Source organism: Moschus berezovskii, chromosome 9, assembly GCF_049115385.1.
Source record: "Moschus berezovskii isolate FMDL1 chromosome 9, NW_MosBer_1.0, whole genome shotgun sequence".
NCBI lineage: Eukaryota > Metazoa > Chordata > Mammalia > Artiodactyla > Moschidae > Moschus > Moschus berezovskii.
The window spans coordinates 87,718,651-87,737,420 of NC_142468.1; the positions used below are offsets into that span (position 1 = coordinate 87,718,651).

Consider the following 18,770-nt stretch of genomic DNA (forward strand, 5'->3'; position numbering starts at 1 on the left):
AGCTCAGTGATGCCACTCACAGTATCTTGCATGTTGCAGGTGTTCACTTAATGTTCGGTTGGATGGATACATGATCAAATATTAGATTTTTTTTATTCAGTTTGTATTTCTTTGAGGTAGTTTGACCTACATGCCCTAAAAAAATTCTAGAAAAGAAGAAACTGTAGGTTATATCAAGGTGACAGGAGCAAGGACTGAATATAGCTTTATTTCCTTTCCTTATAATGCCTCCTTAGCTAGTCAGTTATCCTTTGCCAGATGTAATTTTTCCGTTTCCTTCTTGGATTTGTTAAGTCTGTATACTTACCCTTCAAGACTGTGAGGGAAAAGACCACTGAAGATTGCCTTGGACTGCAACATTCCTTATAATTTTCCTTATCTGTTTTCTATGGGATCAAGAGCCTGGTTGGTGCAGACCTGGCCCAGGTATTTGTTGAGGAGCTTAGGGCTCCATGTAGGAAAGAGGGATGCAGTCATGCCGGTAAACCCCACATACCTGTCTCCTGCTGTGACTACTACTTTTAACATCTTTCTGCCTTTCTTTGCTTTTCAGCTCTTACAAGCTTGAAGAAAGGATACCTGTTCATGTATAATCTAGTGCAGTTCTTGGGATTCTCCTGGATATTTGTCAACATGACTGTGAGATTCTTTATCTTGGGAAAAGGCAAGTACACAGTTTCTAAGCTTGCTTGCTTTTTTGAGTCGTTTGGCCCACTGTTCACCAGAAGTAACACTTTCTGCCTTTGGTATTAACAATACTGGCCTGCTCCACCAACCCCTTCCACCCCCACCATATTTATGTAGCACTTCAGACCTTTCATTGTGTGTTCACATCTTTCACTTCCCATGACCTTGTGAAACAGGCTGCCTGTATGTTCTGTTCATTAGATAGGCGAGGAAACAGATCTGGAGATTGTCAAAGAAATGGTCCACATCTACACAGCTAGCCAGGGGTACATCTTGGACTAACATCCCCTGATAATTCATTTATAACTAACTAAATTGATGTGATACTCCTAGTGTCAAAGTTACACAAAGTCCTAAAGGGATCTCACTCCTTTGGAGTCTAAATAGACTAAATGGACTGTTGTGAAACTGAATGAAAAGACTATCAAAAGGTATTAGTTCTTGCTAAATTAATTTATATGTTTACCAGATTTCTGGCCAAAGTAAATGACAATAGAACATTTTTGAGAATGTGATCTAAAGTATTCTGAAATTTTATTGTGAACCATAAATAGTAAAATTTAAGGGAAGAAACGTAATGGGAGAGGATTTTCTCTATCTGCTATGAAAAAATATTATTAAAATAGTATAGTATTAGTATAAGGATAGACTAATTAATCGGAGAAGGCAATGGCAAGCCACTCCAGTACTATTGCCTAGAAAATCCCATGGATGGAGGAGCCTGGTAGGCTGTAGTCCATGGGGTCGCTAAGGGTTGGACATGACTGAGCGACTTCACTTTCACTTTTCACTTTCACACATTGGAGAAGGAAATGGCAACCCACTCCAGTGTTCTTGCCTGGAGAATCCCAGGGACGGGGGAGCCTGGTGGGCTTCCATCTATGGGGTCACACACAGTCGGACACGACTGAAGTGACTTAGCAGCAGTAGCAGACTAATTAATAGAGCAGATTAAGTAGCTCAAAAATAGCTCTTACATTATATATTATTATTATTTTTACAATATTACATTATGTAATATATAATGTATATCCAGATTATGTATATGATAAAAAGGAATTTTGAATCAATGTAAAGGAAAATATTATCCAGTCATTTTTTTCTGTTAGATGGGAAATCTAATAATGTTCCCAAGGCAAATTGGCTTGGTTTGCGAGGCAGATAAACTGTTTAACTCTTCTCACACTGTATATAAAGGAAAAAAAAAATCCCCTCAAAAGACTTAGGAGTCATATAGCAAAAAGTCATAGTAGAAGATATAAGTAAATGTTTATGAAAATCACATGTGGATGGTTAGGATTTTCTAACTTTAAAAATAATAGAAGAAATCATAAAGAAAAAGGTCAATGTATTTGACCACATAAAATGCCTAATTTCTATATGTCTGAAAATATCTGTCCAAAACAACATTAAAGATTAAAAGCATATTGAGTTGAGCAAAATGGGGATGGAGGGTTGGTGGAAAATTGTAACAAATATTGGCAACTTTTTTTTTTTTTAACATATAAACAACTTTTAAAATTGATTTTAAAATGTGAAAACTCTACTCAATAGATAAAGATCATGTACAGGCAGTTCATAAGAGGAAATAAAACTAATTCAACATACAACAAAATGTTTAATTCAGTAATGGTGAAGGAAATGAAAGATATTATTTTTTATGTATCAGTTTTGCAAAGTTCTAAAGGATGCCTAGTTTTTAAACAACATGTGCTAAAATAAACACAGCAGTGGCTACTGGGGAGGGTGCATAAGTACAACTCTTTGGGAAAATCATTTTGCAAGGTACTCAAGAACCTCAGTGACCCAGATAACCACGATGGTGTAATCACTTGTCTAGATCCAGACATCCTGGAGTGCGCAGTCAAATGGGCCTTAAGAAGCATCACTGCAAACAAAGCTAGTGGAGGTGATGGAATTCCAGCTGAGCTATTTCAGATCTATAAAAGATGATACTGTTAAAATGCTGCACTCAATATGCCACCAAATTTGGAAAACTTAACAGTGGTCACAGGACTGGAAAAGGTCAGATTTTCATTCCAATACCAAAAAAAGGCAATGCCAAAGAATGTTCAAACTACCGCACAATTATTCTCATCTCACACTCTAGCAAAGTAATGCTCAAAATTCTCCAAACTAGGGTTCAACAGTACGTGAACTGAGAACTTCCAGATGTTCAAGCTGGATTTAGAAAAAGCAGAGGAACCAGAGATCAAATTGCCAACATCTGTTGGCTCATAGAAAAAGCAAGAGAGTTCTGGAAAAGCATCTACTTCTGTTTCATTGACTTTGCCAAAACCTTTGACTGTGTGGATCACAACACACTGTGGAAAATTCTTAAAGAGATGGGAATACCAGACCACCTTACCTGCCTCCTGAGAAATCTGTATGCAGGTCAAGAAGCAACAGTTAGAACCAGACATGGAACAACAGACTGGTTTCAAATTGGGAAAGGAGTATGTCAAGGCTGTATATTGTCACCCTGCTTGTTCAACTTATATGCAGAGTACATCAAGTGAAATGCTGAGCTGGATGAAGCACAAGCTGAAATCAAGATTACTGGGAGAAATATCAATAACCTCAGATACACAGATGACACTACCCTTATGGCAGAAAACAAAGAGGAACTAAGAGCCTCTTAATGAAAGGGAAAGAGGAGAGTGAAAACGCTGGCTTAAAACTCAGCATTCAAAAAATTAATATATGGCATCCAGTTCCATCACTTCCTGTCTAATAGATGGAGAAACAATGGAAACAGTGACAGACTTTTCTTTCTTGGGCTCTGAAATCACTGCAGATGATGACTGCAGCCATGAAATTAAAAGACGCTTACTCCTTGGAAGAAAAGCTATGACCAACCTAGACAGCATATTAAAAAGCAGAGACATTACTTTGGTGGCAAAGGTCCATATAATCAAAGCTATGTTTTTTCCAGTGTGAGAATTGGACCATAAAGAAGTCTGAGCACCAAAGAATTGATGCTTTTGAACTGCGGTGTTGAGAGTCCCTTAGACTGCAAGGAGATCAAATCAGTTAATCCTAAGGAAATCAATCCTGAATATTCATTGGAAGGACTGATGCTGAAGCTGACATTCCAATACTCTGGCCACCTGATGGGAATAGCTGACTTACTAGAAAAGACCCTGATACTGGGAAAGATTAAAGGCAGGAGGAGAAGGGGATGACAGAGGATGAAATGGTTGGATGGCATCATCGACTCAATGGACATGAGTTTGAGCAAGCTCTGGGAGATGAAGGACAGGGAAGCCTAGTGTGCTGTAGTCCATGCAGTCAGAAAGAGTCGGACATGACTGAATGACTGAACAGCAACAGTAGCAACATCAAGAACCTTAATTATTCATGTCCAGAAAGTAATTATAAAAAATACATTACGGCATTATTTAGTGACAAATTAGACACTGTGTAAATGTCCATGAATGAAGGGCTGCTTTAGATTGTTCACTCGGTGGAATGTTGTGAAGCACATGTAAAGTATTTAAAGAGGTTGTAAAGTATGGAAAAATACTTATGATAGGCTAAAAAAGTAACATGCAAACTTGTTCTTCGAGTTTGTTCACATCAATATAAAAAGGAGAAAAAAAACAACCAATAATTGTGGAATGATTGGAAGAAAAGGCACCATTTTCCAATGGCTTGAATGGATCATTTAAAATTTTTCTTTATTTTGTAAAGTAAATATGAGGGAAAATATGAGCATAATGGAAAATAAGAAACTATTTAAAAAGAGAAAAAGTCCTATAGACTATTTTATTCTTCGGTCCTAAATTTTCCCATCTGAGGTTTGTAAAGGTGAATTGTAGTTAGCTCCAGAATCTTTAGAATGAAGTGCACATTGGTTTTCCAGTCTTTCCTTGGAATTCTGCAAAGCAGAGTAGTAGGCTAGTGAAAAACTTCCCAAATGCCTAGCATCTTATAGTCATGTGTAACCAGAAGTCCACTGATGGTTATTTAAAGAAGCAAAGGAAGTCTCGGACAGTTGTTCTCAAATCTGTAGCTCTTAGTATGGATTTAATATAAGTTTCATAGAATGAGTAGAGACTTTCCAATTCATAAATAATTTATTTAATCTATCATAGTTGCATTGGTTCTGAATGTGCCTGTGCAAGCCTGCTAGCCATTAGGTGATCCACTCCAAAAGCTGCTAAATTATCTGGGTCATGTGTTTAAAGTTAGCTGCCTGGATCTGTAATTTCTATTTTGGCTCTGAGCCCCTTCCTAACCACATATTGGAATGGAGCTGCTGTTGTAATTCTTCCCTCATCAGTCCTCAGAAGTATAGTAAGGACCTGGGCCTGGTACCAAGGGTCATAGTTTGTCCTTTGCAGTTATCTCTTTTTGAATAAAAGGTGTTGGTGAATGGCAAATTATACACATGTACTTGTTTTATTCACATAAACATGTATAAGCTGAACTCATGTTAAGGAAATAGCAAACTTGTAGAAACTCATGTCTGTCTCTCTAGTAATACTTTTTTTAATTAAATAAAGTTTTTTTCTAATTATAAAAATGTGTTAATTACTTAAATACTTAAACTCTGCCGTAATTCCATCTATCAGTGTGATGGATTCTTGGCACTTTGTTGGATATCTTTCTAATAAACCTATGTACCTTTTTTAGGAAAAGTTCTTGAAGAAGAATTATGAGACTAAAGGGCAGATTGTTTTTAAGGATTCTGATGTATACTGCCCAGAAAGAATGTACTGTTTTATACTACCACTATTTAAATCCTTGTCAATTAACATGAGTACCTTGTTAGTACTTTCAAACAATTTTTTTCAGACTATAAAAGTAAATGGGCTGGAGCTTCCCTAGTGGTCCAGTGGTTAAGAATCTGCCTGCTAATGCAGGGGACATGGGTTCAATCCCTCGTCTGGGAAGATCCCACATGCCACAGGGCAACTAAGCCCATGTGCCACAGCTGCTGAGCCTGTGCACCTAGAGCCCACCCTCCAAACAGGAGAAGCCACTGCAATGAGAAGCCTGCGCTCGACAAGGAGGAGTGGCCCCGCTCACTGCAGCTAGAGAAAGCTCATGGGCAGCGATGAAGGCCCAGCACAACCACAAATAATAAAAATTTAAAAAAAGTAAACGGAGCAATTTAAGAACGTTTGGAAAATGGGAGAAAACTGGGGAGCAGGTATGGGGGGCCTGGAAGGGGAGGTGAATAAGCCGTTGTCCATCACTGTTAATATTTCCATACGTTTCCTTTACTCTTTATTTTTCCTCCTGCAGTTAAAAACTATAATCATGCTGTGTATACAGTTTTGCATCTTGTTTTTAAAACAGTATTATAAGCATGTTAGTGTTATTGATATTCTTTATAACAGTCATTTTAGAAATCAGATTTTTATTCCTGAATTGAAACAAGGATGAATTTCCCATAAAATCAGAGGCAAAGCAACAAGATCTACTTTTATTTCAGTTCAGATCTACTTTTATTTTATTATTTATTTATGCTCAGTTGTGTCCGCCTCTCTGCGACCCCATGAATCACAGCACACCAGGCCTCCCTGTCCATCACCAACTCCCGGAGTTCACTCAAACTCATGTCCATAGAGTTAGTGATGCCATCCAACCATCTCATTCTCTGTCGTCCCCTTCTCCTCCCGCCCCCAACCTTTCCCAGCATCAGAGTCTTTTCCAGTGAGTCAACTTGTCGCATGAGGTGGCCAAAGTATTGCAGTTTCAATTTTAGCATGTGCCAAATCTTAAGTCACAATTTTCTAGTTCAAAATAATGGAGAACCTCATTTGTCAAAGATAATTTGTCCAAAAAATTAAGAAGTGAATCTCCTGAAGAAAGATACCAGAATTTCACTGTAAATGGTAAAAAAAAAATTGTGATTTTTGTCTTCACAAGGGATGTTTAAAATTATGAATAATTTTTTCATATTATAGCAAAATTTAAATTGTAATTTTGCATTACTTCTTCAAAGAAAATAACTAATCAAATTTTGAACTTATTTTTGTGGATTCACATTTGACTTTGTAGCAGGATTGTATAGTGGATCAGTTTTGCGATTAGAGAGTGTTTTCAGTCTTGCCAGGGCCTGTTTTATTCATTTGATATTTAAACTGTATTCTTTTGAGGAGCCTGCAGTGTCATCTTTACCGGTAACTTGTCTAACTCTGCCATTTCTTAAAGACTCTACTATAATAGGCAGGGAGACAAGAATCCTAAACCTTTACAATATGCAGGACTGAAAACTGTCTTGCTCAAAATGTCAGTGGTGCCCTGCTTGAGCAACACTGCAGAGAGGAATGTAAGAATTCAGGATGTCAAGTGAAGGTCAGTATGAAAAGTGAAGGACATTAAATTATGGACCACTCCAAATTGATAGCACAATTCTTGACCTCATATAAGCAACGACTCATTTTAATTTGTTATATAATATTCCATGAAATAGATACACTATAGTTTACTCAGACTTTCCATACTTGTAGGTTTAGACCATTTCTGTTTCAGTGCTTTTAGAAATACATAATATTTCAGAGAACAATCTCCTTGCTGAGGCTTTTATTCTTTTTCATTTTAGACTTTTTAGTTAGGATATGTTCTCAGAATGAGAATTAATAGGATTAAATATATAAATATAATTAAGGATTTTGAAAGTTAATTTTATTCAGTACTTTTGTACCTCTGCATGTATTTTTGGTTGTGTAGTTTAGATATTCTAAAAAGCTAGGTTTCATTCAATATATATAATACAGTTTTAGCTTTAAATTAAATGAGATAATGGATCTGAAAAGAATTACCAATGTGCCTGATACATAGATTTTTCAGCGTATAATAAGTGAGTGAAATCTAGGTATGCTTTTTATCTTGCCTTTTAAAATTGAGAAGGGCATACAAGGTTTATGTGTTAACTTCAGTGCAGTTCAGTTCAGTTGCTCAGTCATGTCCGACTGGTAACCAATAAAACTTACAAATTAGGCCCATGGAGGCCTGCTCCCCTCCAGCTTAGTTGAGTAGTGAAATTGAATCTGACAGGATGTTTATTATACTTTTCCTAAAATTCATTTCATGTAAAGGCTTATCTAGATTGCAAAATACTTCTGTGTTGGCATTTGCCAATTGATTTACCCTTAATATGTATTTGTCCCATAGAGTCCTTCTATGACACGTTCCACACTGTGGCTGACATGATGTATTTTTGCCAGATGCTGGCAGCCGTGGAATCTATCAATGCAGCAATTGGAGTCACTAAGACACCAGTAATACCTTCTCTTTTCCAGGTATTGAACAGTGGAGCTCAAGGGTGGGGAATGCAGGGTTTCGATGTTTATTTAGTAGGTGTCCACACTTTGCTTTTCTACCTGTTTGCAGAGAAATAGCAGTGTTTTATCTGAACACACATACACACACACACTCTGTAATACTAGGTTGGTACTTAAACTTGTTCTCAGTCTTTTTCTATTTACCTTGAATTTAATGGGGTAGTGTTTCAGATAACACATTTACCTGTTGTCTTAAAAATGTATTTTAAAACTTTTTTTTTCTCTTTTGGGTCTTTTTAATAGCTTCTTGGAAGAAACTTCATTTTGTTTATCATCTTTGGTACCATGGAAGAAATGCAAAACAAAGCTGTGGTTTTCTTTGTGTTTTATATATGGAGCACAGCTGAAATTTTCAGGTGGGTAGAAATGCCAGGATGGTGTTCGAATGCTCCTCCTGCTATGGATAAGACTCTGTCTTATCCAGAGTCTCATTTGATTTGAGATTAAAATTTCATGTGTGGAGAGTTCTACCTGCATCTGTGTGCTCTGCAAAGTTGAGACAGTGTTTTCTTTTTAATTAAAAAATTAAAAATACTTTTAAAATTAATTTTATTTTTTAATTAATTTATTGTAATTGGAGGATAATTACAACATTGTGATGGTCTTTGCCATGCTTCAGCATGAATTGGCCACAGGTATACATGTATCCATTCAATATTACAGTAATCCAAGCCTATGCCCCAACCAGTAATGCTGAAGAAGCCGAAGTTGAAGGGTTCTGTGAAGACCTACAAGACCTTTTAGAACTAACACCCAAAAAAGATGTCCTTTTCATTATAGGGAACTGGAATGCAAAAGTAGGAAGTCAAGAAACACCTGGAGTAATAGGCAAATTTGGCCTTGGAGCACGGAATGAAGCAGGGCAAAGGCTAATAGAGTTTTGCCAAGAGAACGCACTGGTCATAGCAAACACCCTCTTCCAACAACACAGGAGAAGACTCTACACATGGATATCACCAGATGGTCAACACCGAAATCAGATTGATTATATTCTTTGCAGCCAAAGATGGAGAAGCTCTATACAGATAGCAAAAACAAGACCAGGAGCTGACTGTGGCTCAGATCATGAACTCCTTATTGCCAAATTCAGACTTAAATTGAAAAAAGTAGGGAAAACCACTAGACCATTCAGATATGACCTAAATCAAAACCCTTATGATTATACAGTGGAAGTGAGAAATAGATTTAAGGGACTAGATCTGATAGAGTGCCTGATGAACTATGGACGGAGGTTCTTGACATTGTACAGGAGACAGGGACCAAGACCATCCCCATGGAAAAGAAATGCAAAAAAGCAAAATGGCTGTCTGAGGAGGCCTTACAAATAGCTGTGAAAAGAAGAGAAGCGAAAAGCAAAGGAGAAAAGGAAAGATATAAGCATCTGAATGCAGAGTTCCAAAGAATAGCAAGGAGAGATAAGAAAGCCTTCCTCAGCAATCAGTGCAAAGAAATAGAGGAAAACAACAGAATTGGAAAAACAAGAGATCTCTTCAAGAAAATTAGAGATTCCAAGGGAACATTTCATGCAAAGATGGGCTCGATAAAGGACAGAAATGGTATGGACCTAATCGAAGCAGAAGATATTAAGAAGAGGTGGCAAGAATACACAGAAGAATTGTACAAAAAAGATCTTCACGACCAAGATAATCACGATGGCGTGATCACTCACCTGGAGCTAGACCTCTTGGAATGTGAAGTCGAGTGGGCCTTAGAGAGCATCACTACGAACAAAGCTAGTGGAGGTGATCGAATTCCAGTTGAGCTATTTCAAATCCTGAAAGATGATGCTGTGAAAGTGCTGCACTCAATATGCCAGCAAATTTGGAAAACTCAGCAGTGGCCACAGGACTGGAAAAGGTCAGTCTTCATTCCAATACCAAAGAAAGGCAATGCCAAAGAATGCTCAAACTACCACACAGTTGCACTCATCTCACACACTAGTAAAGTCATGCTCAAAATTCTCCAAGCCAGGCTTCAGCAATATGTGAACCATGAACTTCCAGATGTTCAAGCAGGTTTTAGAAAAGGCAGAGGCACCAGAGATCAAATTGCCAACATCCGCTGGATCATGGTGAAAGCAGGAGAGTTCCAGAAAAACATCTATTTCTGCTTCATTGACTATGCCAAAGCCTTTGACTGTGTGGATCACAATAAACTGTGGAACATTCTGAAAGAGTTGGGAATACCAGACCACCTGACCTGCCTCTTGAGAAACCTGTATGCAGGTCAGGAAGCAACAGTTAGAACTGGACATGGAACAACAGACTGGTTCCAAATAGGAAAAGGAGTACGTCAAGGTTGTATATTGTCACCCTGCTTATTTAACTTATATGCAGAGTACATCATGAGGAACGCTGGGCTGGAAGAAGCACAAGCTGGAACCAAGATTTCTGGGAGAAATATCAATAACCTCAGATATGCAGATGACACCACCCTTATGGCAGAAAGTGAAGAGGAACTAAGAAGCCTCTTGATGAAAGTGAAAGAGGAGAGTGAAAAGGTTGGCTTGAAGCTCAACATTCAGAAAACAAATATCATGGCATCTGGTCCCATCACTTCATGGGAAATGGATGGAAAAACAGTGGAAACAGTGTCAGACTTTATATTTTTGGGCTCCACAATCACTGCAGATGCTGATTACAGCCATGAAATTAAAAGACGCTTGCTCCTTGGAAGGAAAGTTATGACCAACCTAGACAGCATATTAAAAAGCAGAGACATTACTTTGCCAACAAAGATCCATCTAGTCAAGGCTATGGTTTTTCCCGTGGTCATGTGTGGATGGGAGAGTTGGACTGTGAAGAAAGCTGATCGCCGAAGAATTGATGCTTTTAAACTGTGGTGCTAGAGAAGACTCTTGAGAGTCCCTTGGACTGCAAGGAGATCCAACCAGTCCATTCTAAAGGAGATCAGTCCTGGGTGTTCACTGGAAGGACTGATGCTAAAGCTGAAACTCCAATACTTTGGCCACCTCATGCGACGAGTTGACTCACTGGAAAAGACTCTGATGCTGGGAGGGACTGGGGGCAGGAGGAGACGGGGACGACAGAGAATGAGATGGCTGGATGGCATCACCGACTCGATGGACATGAGTTTGAGTGAACTCCGGGAGTTGGTAATGGACAGGGAGGCCTGGCGTGCTGTGATTCATGGGGTCGCAAAGAGTTGGACACGACTGAGCGATTGAACTGAACTGAACTGATACATGTTTCCTCCCCATCCTGAACCCCGCACCTTCTTCCCTCCCTACCCTATCTCTCTGGGTTGTCCCAGGGCACTGACTTTGGATACCCTGCTTCATGCATTGAACTTGCACTGGTCATCTATGTTACATGTGGTAATATACAGGTCTCAATGCTATTCTCTCAAATCACCCAACCCTCACCTTCTCCCCCTGAGTCTGAAAGTCTGTTCTTTACATCTGTGTGTCCTTTGCTGCCCTGCATGTAGGATTGTCAGTATTGTCTTTCTGATTTCCATATATATGCATTAATATGCAATATTTGTCTTTCTCTTTCTTACTTCGCTCTGTATAATAGGCTCCAGGTTTCTCCACCTCATTAGAACTGACTCAGATGTGTTCCTTTTTTATAGCTGAGTAATATTCCACTGTGTACATGTACCACAACTTCCTTAGCCATTCATCTGCTGATGGACATCTAGGCTGCTTCCATAAAAGACTAGTCAAGTGAAGTAGTGAGAAGGGGGAAGAGTAGAATGAGGAGTTCGATCTGTAACTGACTGTGGACAATCGAGATAACTCACTACCTTCGGACAAGTCTGTTTATTTGAAAAAAATTTTATGTTTTGGCCTCACGTCATGTGGGATCTTAGTTCCCTGACCAGGGATCAGACCCATGTCCCCTGCAATGGAAGCACGGAGTCGGACTGCCAGGAAGTCTGAGGCAGTTTTTTTTTTTAAAGCACTCAGTGGCTCATAATACCAGCCTGGACACTGTGGAGCCCAGGGAGAGATTCAGAGAAACCAAAGACCTATCTTACCCTTTAGGATCTTGCTGTTTTGTTGGAAAGAGAGGACTCATTCACATGGAAAAATTCTTCAAAGGGCTGAAGAAACATGTGACTGAAGAAGCATCCCAAGCTGGATGAAGTCCTGACGACCAGCCTTCGAGAAGGGATGATAGAATAAATCTTTTGCTACAAGATTACTGAAGTTTGAATTGACCTCTTCTCTCATTCTTCCATTTTTGATTGTCAGTAGAAGAAATTATCTTTTTTAAAACATTAATTTTGCTTTTGGCTGTGCTGGGTCTTCATTGCTTTGTGCGAGCTTTCTCTATTTGTGGAGAGTGGGGGCTACTCTCTAGTTGTGCATGGGCTCTAAACCACAGGCTCAGTCGATGTGGCACATAGGCTTTAGTTGCCCCGAGGCATGTAGACTCTTCCCAGACCAGGGATTGAACCTGTGTCCCCTTCATTGGCAGGTGAATTCTTTATCACTGGACCACCAGGGAAATCCAGAAATTATCCTTTTTTTTTTTAAAAAAAGATCTGATTAAAGTAGATGTGTTCTGTACCAGACCATACATATTCATACTTCTTCCCTTTTCAGCCAAGTGGAGCATTGGTTTTGCAAACTGACTCAGTTCTAGGTTTGATGATATTTTGGTAAAGTTGACAGTTAAGAGGGAGAAAAGACATTAGCAGCCCTAGATTATGTCTTAACTGTAGTCTGCATCCCATGGCATCCTGTATACCCTCTAGTCTGCTTAACACAAAACTGAGAGAGATTATAGGGTCTTAATAGTAACTTTTACTCTTTGGGAGAAACACATTTATATTAGCTCTTTTTAAGTAGAGTATGCCTGATTACAGATTAGAAGTCTTTTTTTATACTTTTAATTTTGGTAATGTTCATTTAGGCAGAGATAAAGTGTCAAAGTATCTGTCTTTACCTACTTGGAACATAGATCAGAACCAGGAATAAAGCCAAAATGCTTCTGAGCATCTGTTCCATGTACGGAACTTTTTCATAGAGGGTTCCTTTGAGACCTAAATTTACTTTGCCATTATCAAGAATTCATATCTTTGACGATTGGAGGAAGAGCATGATGGGAGTTCATTAATTCTGCGAAAAAGAAGCCATGTGTGACTGACTGTGAAATTACTCTTGAATGATATTCTAGAATTGCATTCAGTGGTTTTTAACATGTGAATGCCTTATTTCCAATAGGTACCCCTTCTACATGCTTTCCTGCATTGACATGGATTGGAAGGTGCTCACATGGCTTCGTTACACTGTGTGTATTCTCCTATATCCTATGGGATGTTTGGCAGAAGGTACTTTAAAGAACTCTAGGTGTTATATCTTACCTCCACTGAGTAGCCAGACCTCTCTTCCTCCCTCTGCCAGCTTTAGTCTGATACATGGGTGTTGAACTTTTCAAGAATTTCTTTCTAGTGGTTTCCTTCCACAATACTCCTGCTGTCCAGATTGTTCCAAGGAAGCAGTTCATTTTGTTAAGGTTTGGAAGCTGGGTAGTCATGCATTGCATGCTTCCTATTTATATGGTAGTTTTAATCTTCCAAAGCAAGTTCATATTGATGACTTCATTCCATTATGCCAAACACCTAATGAGTGAGTCGGTACTTTTCTCTCCATTTTATAGAATAGGAAGCTCAGTGCTATCAAATGACTGTTCCTCATTTACCTTTGCTATCAGCTTGAAGGCTTATTTCCTAGGAAAACTAGTGGGGAAAAAAGAAGAGGCATGAGCCTGTTGTACAAAGGGAGGAGGAAGCATTTTCAGCAAACCTAGAACTGAAACTTTGAGGAGTTAGAAGGTTCTATCAGTAAAGGTAACTGTATTTCATTTGCTTCTAAAAAGTTCTTGTTTCTGCTTTCAGCTGTCTCAGTGATTCAGTCCATTCCAATATTTAATGAAACAGGAAGATTCAGCTTCACATTGCCATATCCAGTGAAAATCAAAGTTAGATTTTCCTTTTTTCTTCAGATTTACCTTATATTACTATTTTTAGGTAAGTACTGGCTCCGTAATACTTTTTCTGTTGCTTCTTAGAAGGTAGTTAAATGATTCAAAGTTTTAGAAATCCCTGTTAGTATTCTTGCTTTCAAAAGAGTGGAAATAAGTTCAAGAATGAATTACATTGCAGAACAGACCCACTGGAGAATATGCCACGTAGAAATATTTCTTCCCATATCTTGATTGGCTGAGTTCTTGTCTTGAAATGCTCTTGGTCTTTCAGACTTTCCTGTATTTCATGTTTAAAATAATGTAAGAAGCACTTTTAAAACTGAATAAAAAGCTCATTTTACTTTTGCTGATTTCAGTAGCAGATTTCTTATCCAGAGGAATTATTACAGAGGTGGTAATACAGCTGGCAGCAAGGAAGAAGGCAATAAAGGCCTCTGAGCAGCTGCAAGATGTCAGGAAGCCTTCTGCCTGACAACAGGAAAGCCTCCTATTCCTCATGTAAAACCTTGCTTATCAACTTTTATATAAAATCATAAATTCTTGTCTTAACTCATAAAAACTAGGGACCTCCTAAGAACTAAAAGAAGGGATAGAGAAGTAAACCTAAATTATTGCAAATTTGAGAGATTTAAAAGCCTTCCTAACTAGGAGGACTGTTTACTTTGGATAAAGTTCTGACACATTTTAATATAATTTATATGTAAACTTCTCCTTGTTGTATTTCACAAAAGTCATGAGGTGGCCTTAAGATGGCTGTTTGGTCTCCTGGCAACAGAAGGATGTGACACAGATAGTGTACTAGTTATCTTTTTCTGTGTAACAAATTGCCCCAACATTTAGCAGCTTAAGACAACAAACATTTATTATCTCCCATGTATCCTGGGTCAGGAAGCAGGCAAGCTGGGTGGGCCTGGCTCAGGGACCCTCATGAGGTTTCAGTCAAGCTGTCAGCTCAGTTGGGGATATAGTTTCTGCAGAATTGACTGGGGCTGGAGGCTCTGCTGCAAGCTCACTTGTATAGCTGTGGGCAGGAAGGCTTTGGTGTCCTGCCATAGTATTTTTCCATGTGGATGCTCATAACATGGCTTCTCTCCAAAGCAAGTGATCTGGAAGAAAGCCAGTGCCTTTTTTTTTTTTTCCTTTAAAAAATTTATGTATTATTGAAATATATTTGACATAAAACATTGTGTAACTTTAAGGTTATATATAACACTGATTTGATACATCAGTTGTAATAAGATTGCCATTGTAGTGATAATTAGCACTTCTGTCACATCCACCCTTTTTATAACCTAAACTCAGACTTACTGTTACTTTTGCTGTGTTCTCTTTGTTACACAGATCAACCTTGTACAGTGTGGGAGGGGACTACACAGGATATGGGATACCAGGAAGTAGGGATTATTGGGGACCAGGTTGGAGGCTGGCTTCCCCAGACCGAGAGGGAGACCACAAAAAGTGAACCCAAGAAGTTGGAAAGCCCAGTGATCTTGGTTTCTTCTTTATTTGGTTGTGCCATGCATCTTGTGGGATCTTAGTTCCCCGACCAGAGACTGAACCTGGGCCCTTGGCAGTGAAAGCGCAGAGTCCTAACCACTGGACCACCAGGGAATTCCTGATCTTGGCCATTTAGAAATGGGGGAGAAAGAACTGCATCCTTTTGGAGACCCTCAGGGAATCAGCATGTGGCAGAAGCGCAGTTAAATAAGACACATTATGAATACCCTCATAACAAAGGTTACCTTTTGTTCCATTTCTTCTTTTCCATTTCAGAAAGGATATTACCCATTTCAGAAAGGTTTCAAACCGAAAATGTTAAAATGTTTGGTGCCTGAAGAGAGTAAGCATCAGTTTGGAAAATGCACTCATTAAAAGAGCTCATTACTTCTAGTACTACTGTAATTAGGCTGCATGCAGTGGACCTACTGAGAGCAGGAATAAGTATTGGAAAGACCCTTAAAATACTTCAGTAAAAAAGATAGAAGACCCTTAAAATATTTTAGTAAAAAAGATGAATGCTAATGTTCACTAACCCTAGTGGCTTTTCCTTGTGTTGCATATTCTAACTTACAAGGTTCTATGCTCATATTTAGCATGCCTACAATGAGTGTGTAGTTGTTCTTATTCTTGAGAATGATACCCTAAATCTGCATAATTTAGGAGCAGTAAAACAAGCAATTATATTTGTATATAGATCAAACATTCATTCTCTCACAGTAAGTCTATAAAATAAGTGTTTTTAACCCTCTTGTACAATGGAAAAGACTCTGATGCTGGGAAGGATTGGGGGCGGGAGGAGAAGGGGACGACAGAGAATGAGATGGCTGGATGGCATCACCGACTCGATGAGTTTGAGTGAACTCCGGGAGTTGGTGATGGACAGGGAGGCCTGGCGTGCTGTGATTCATGGGGTCGCAAAGAGTCGGACACGACTGAGCGACTGAACTGACTGACTGACTGACAATGAAAAAATGGAGGTGAGGCTTCGCTACAGAACCCCTCAGTGATCACATGGGATTGAAATTTCTTTCTGGCTCTGAAATCCTTTGTTTTCTAGTTCACTGAATTTTGCTTCCTAGAAAAGTGTCTCATACCTTTTAGGCTATTGCTTAATACATATTATTGCCTAGCCTTGAATTAAAAATTAGGTTCTCTTTCTGTTTCAGATTTGTATATTTCAGTTTATGTAAATCCTACCTTAAAAGAAAGGAAAAAAAAGAATATTGAATTCTAATTAATGAAATTTTTAGGGGTGAAGTGTACTGATGTCGTCAACTTACATTGAAATACGTAAAAAATGAGATGGGAATGGGTATGTGATAAAGTAAGTGTAATAAACAGTTAAAGTTTAAATTTAGGTGGTGTTCACTGTACAGTGATTTAATCTTCTGTATATTTGAAATTTTTCATAGTAAAGCATGGGAGAAAATTAAATTGTAAAACCCACTGGGGAAAAACTGAACTGTCTCTAGTGCATTGTTAATATGTGTTCTAGGTTGTGCTTCCTGAGGAACTGCAGGAAGCACAGGGCAGTGGGATATGGAAAACAGACAGCTAGGGACTGTTCTACCCCAAGAACTTCTGCTTATAAACAGAGACAAAGATTCTAATTGGTCTCTTTTCTTTTCCAGGGTTATACGTAAATTTCCGTCATCTTTATAAACAGCGCAGGCGGCGCTTTGGACAAAAAAAGAAAAAGATCCACTAAAGAAGAGATTTAGATGACTTCTTGCCAGTTTGAGCCTAATCTATAGTTCTTACAGTTTTACCTTCTTGTACTGATGTAAAAGTTTTTTTAAAGTTAAATGATTGAATTCTCAGTGGAGTTATCTTCTTTTTTCCCCAGTAACATTCCTGAATTTACTGTATTACCTTAGTGTAGTCCTTGCATGACATGGATTCCCGATACCCGATGACAGGTTCATTCTTGTGTATTCTGTTAGTGACAAGCAAAAGACTCAGCCATACCCCCACCCACTCCATCTCTAGTCAGTCTGTTTCACACAGGCCCTAGATATTTCTTCAGTGCCGAGGCTACCAGCTACTGGCCGTGTGTATAGCTGAGATGTGTTCTTTGCAGCTATTGCTTGTGGGGAAAAAAACACAAAAGACTATGTAGCTGTATAGGAGGCTCCAAAAGTGACTCAGAAAAAGACCTAATATATTCTGTACCCAAGGGGCTACTTGTTAAGTGGGTTGGCATTGACTTTTTTTTTTGAAAATTAAGTTTGACTCAGTTACTGATAAAAACATTTCTGAGTCCAGGTAGGGCTGGAGGACACATATTACCTGTGAAACTTCTGGTCTCTCTAGCAACATCTTAACCTGCACGGGCACTGGAGAGCCACAGGGTGATTTGAGAGAAACCAGTCAGAACCTTGGAACACCATGATCACTTACTTCATTCGTAGCTAAATCACAGCTGCTTTCAACATGAAAGAAAGATGAAAACCTTAGTTAGGAAACAGTGAGACTGTAAGAGTTCCAAACCCAGACAGCACTACAGGGATCAAAAAGGTCAATCTGGCGATGCAGCCTGTGGCACACTGGAAACATCAGAGTAGACCACACTAAAAGTACCTATAGAACTGTCTTAGGCTGTGCACAAACATAAAGACACTCAGCCTTCCTTCCCCTGCACTGACTGAGTTCATGTACTTGTGTACCTGTCAGAGTCAGCTGGTGAGATTGTCTGTTTTTGAACATGCCTCAAAAACACCAGGTTTTTATTTTGCTATTGTTTCACCTGTTTGCAGTAAGCCAGTGAAAACAGAGTGAGAACTTTGGCTGAAGAACCACCATCTGAGCCTTAACGAAGATTCCTTACAGGAAATCCACCAACAAAGGAATTGAAAAAAATCTTAAGATATAGCTATCATCAAAAAAATTAGTTTTCCCTAGTACATTCCAAGTAAACCAAGTAAAATAAGTAATGTTTGTCTATAAGAATTTAAGGTATGATAGCTCTTTCTGTTCTGCCATTCCCACTGTTCCTGGGGGAAGGGGGACTTGGATTATGCTGTTTCTCTGAGCCCAAGATGGAAACTTGGTTTGACCTAAAGACATCTGGTTAGCATAGGTTGACTGATTTTTTTACAAGTCCACTGCACTGAAGGATATTTTGCATGTCAGCAACTTCTGTCAACATTTGTTTGTATTAATTTCTGGTGTCTTCTCAACTGACTTTCTATGTGTAATTGGGCAGATCAGCTTTACAGTAGATTATGCTGTAAAGAATCTTGTATTAGTGATTGTTACAAACTTTACTGCTGTCTGGAAAAGCTAAAGATTGTGTATTTCTATTAAAACATTTACAGTCAAAATCCTA

The 18,770-nt window shown here is 38.7% G+C and overlaps 1 protein-coding gene across 1 annotated transcript in view; it reads left to right on the forward strand.

Moving 5' to 3' along the window:
• The window catches only part of HACD3 (3-hydroxyacyl-CoA dehydratase 3), a 33,002-nt gene extending 14,232 nt beyond the window's left edge, over window positions 1-18,770 (forward strand). The window contains exons 6-11 of the mRNA XM_055435716.2: window positions 554-664; window positions 7,816-7,943; window positions 8,229-8,341; window positions 13,180-13,286; window positions 13,854-13,985; window positions 17,074-18,770. Of these exons, the coding sequence (XP_055291691.1) occupies window positions 554-664; window positions 7,816-7,943; window positions 8,229-8,341; window positions 13,180-13,286; window positions 13,854-13,985; window positions 17,074-17,150 (668 nt within the window). The 3' untranslated portion in view covers window positions 17,151-18,770. The remainder of the gene's footprint in view (window positions 1-553; window positions 665-7,815; window positions 7,944-8,228; window positions 8,342-13,179; window positions 13,287-13,853; window positions 13,986-17,073) is intronic.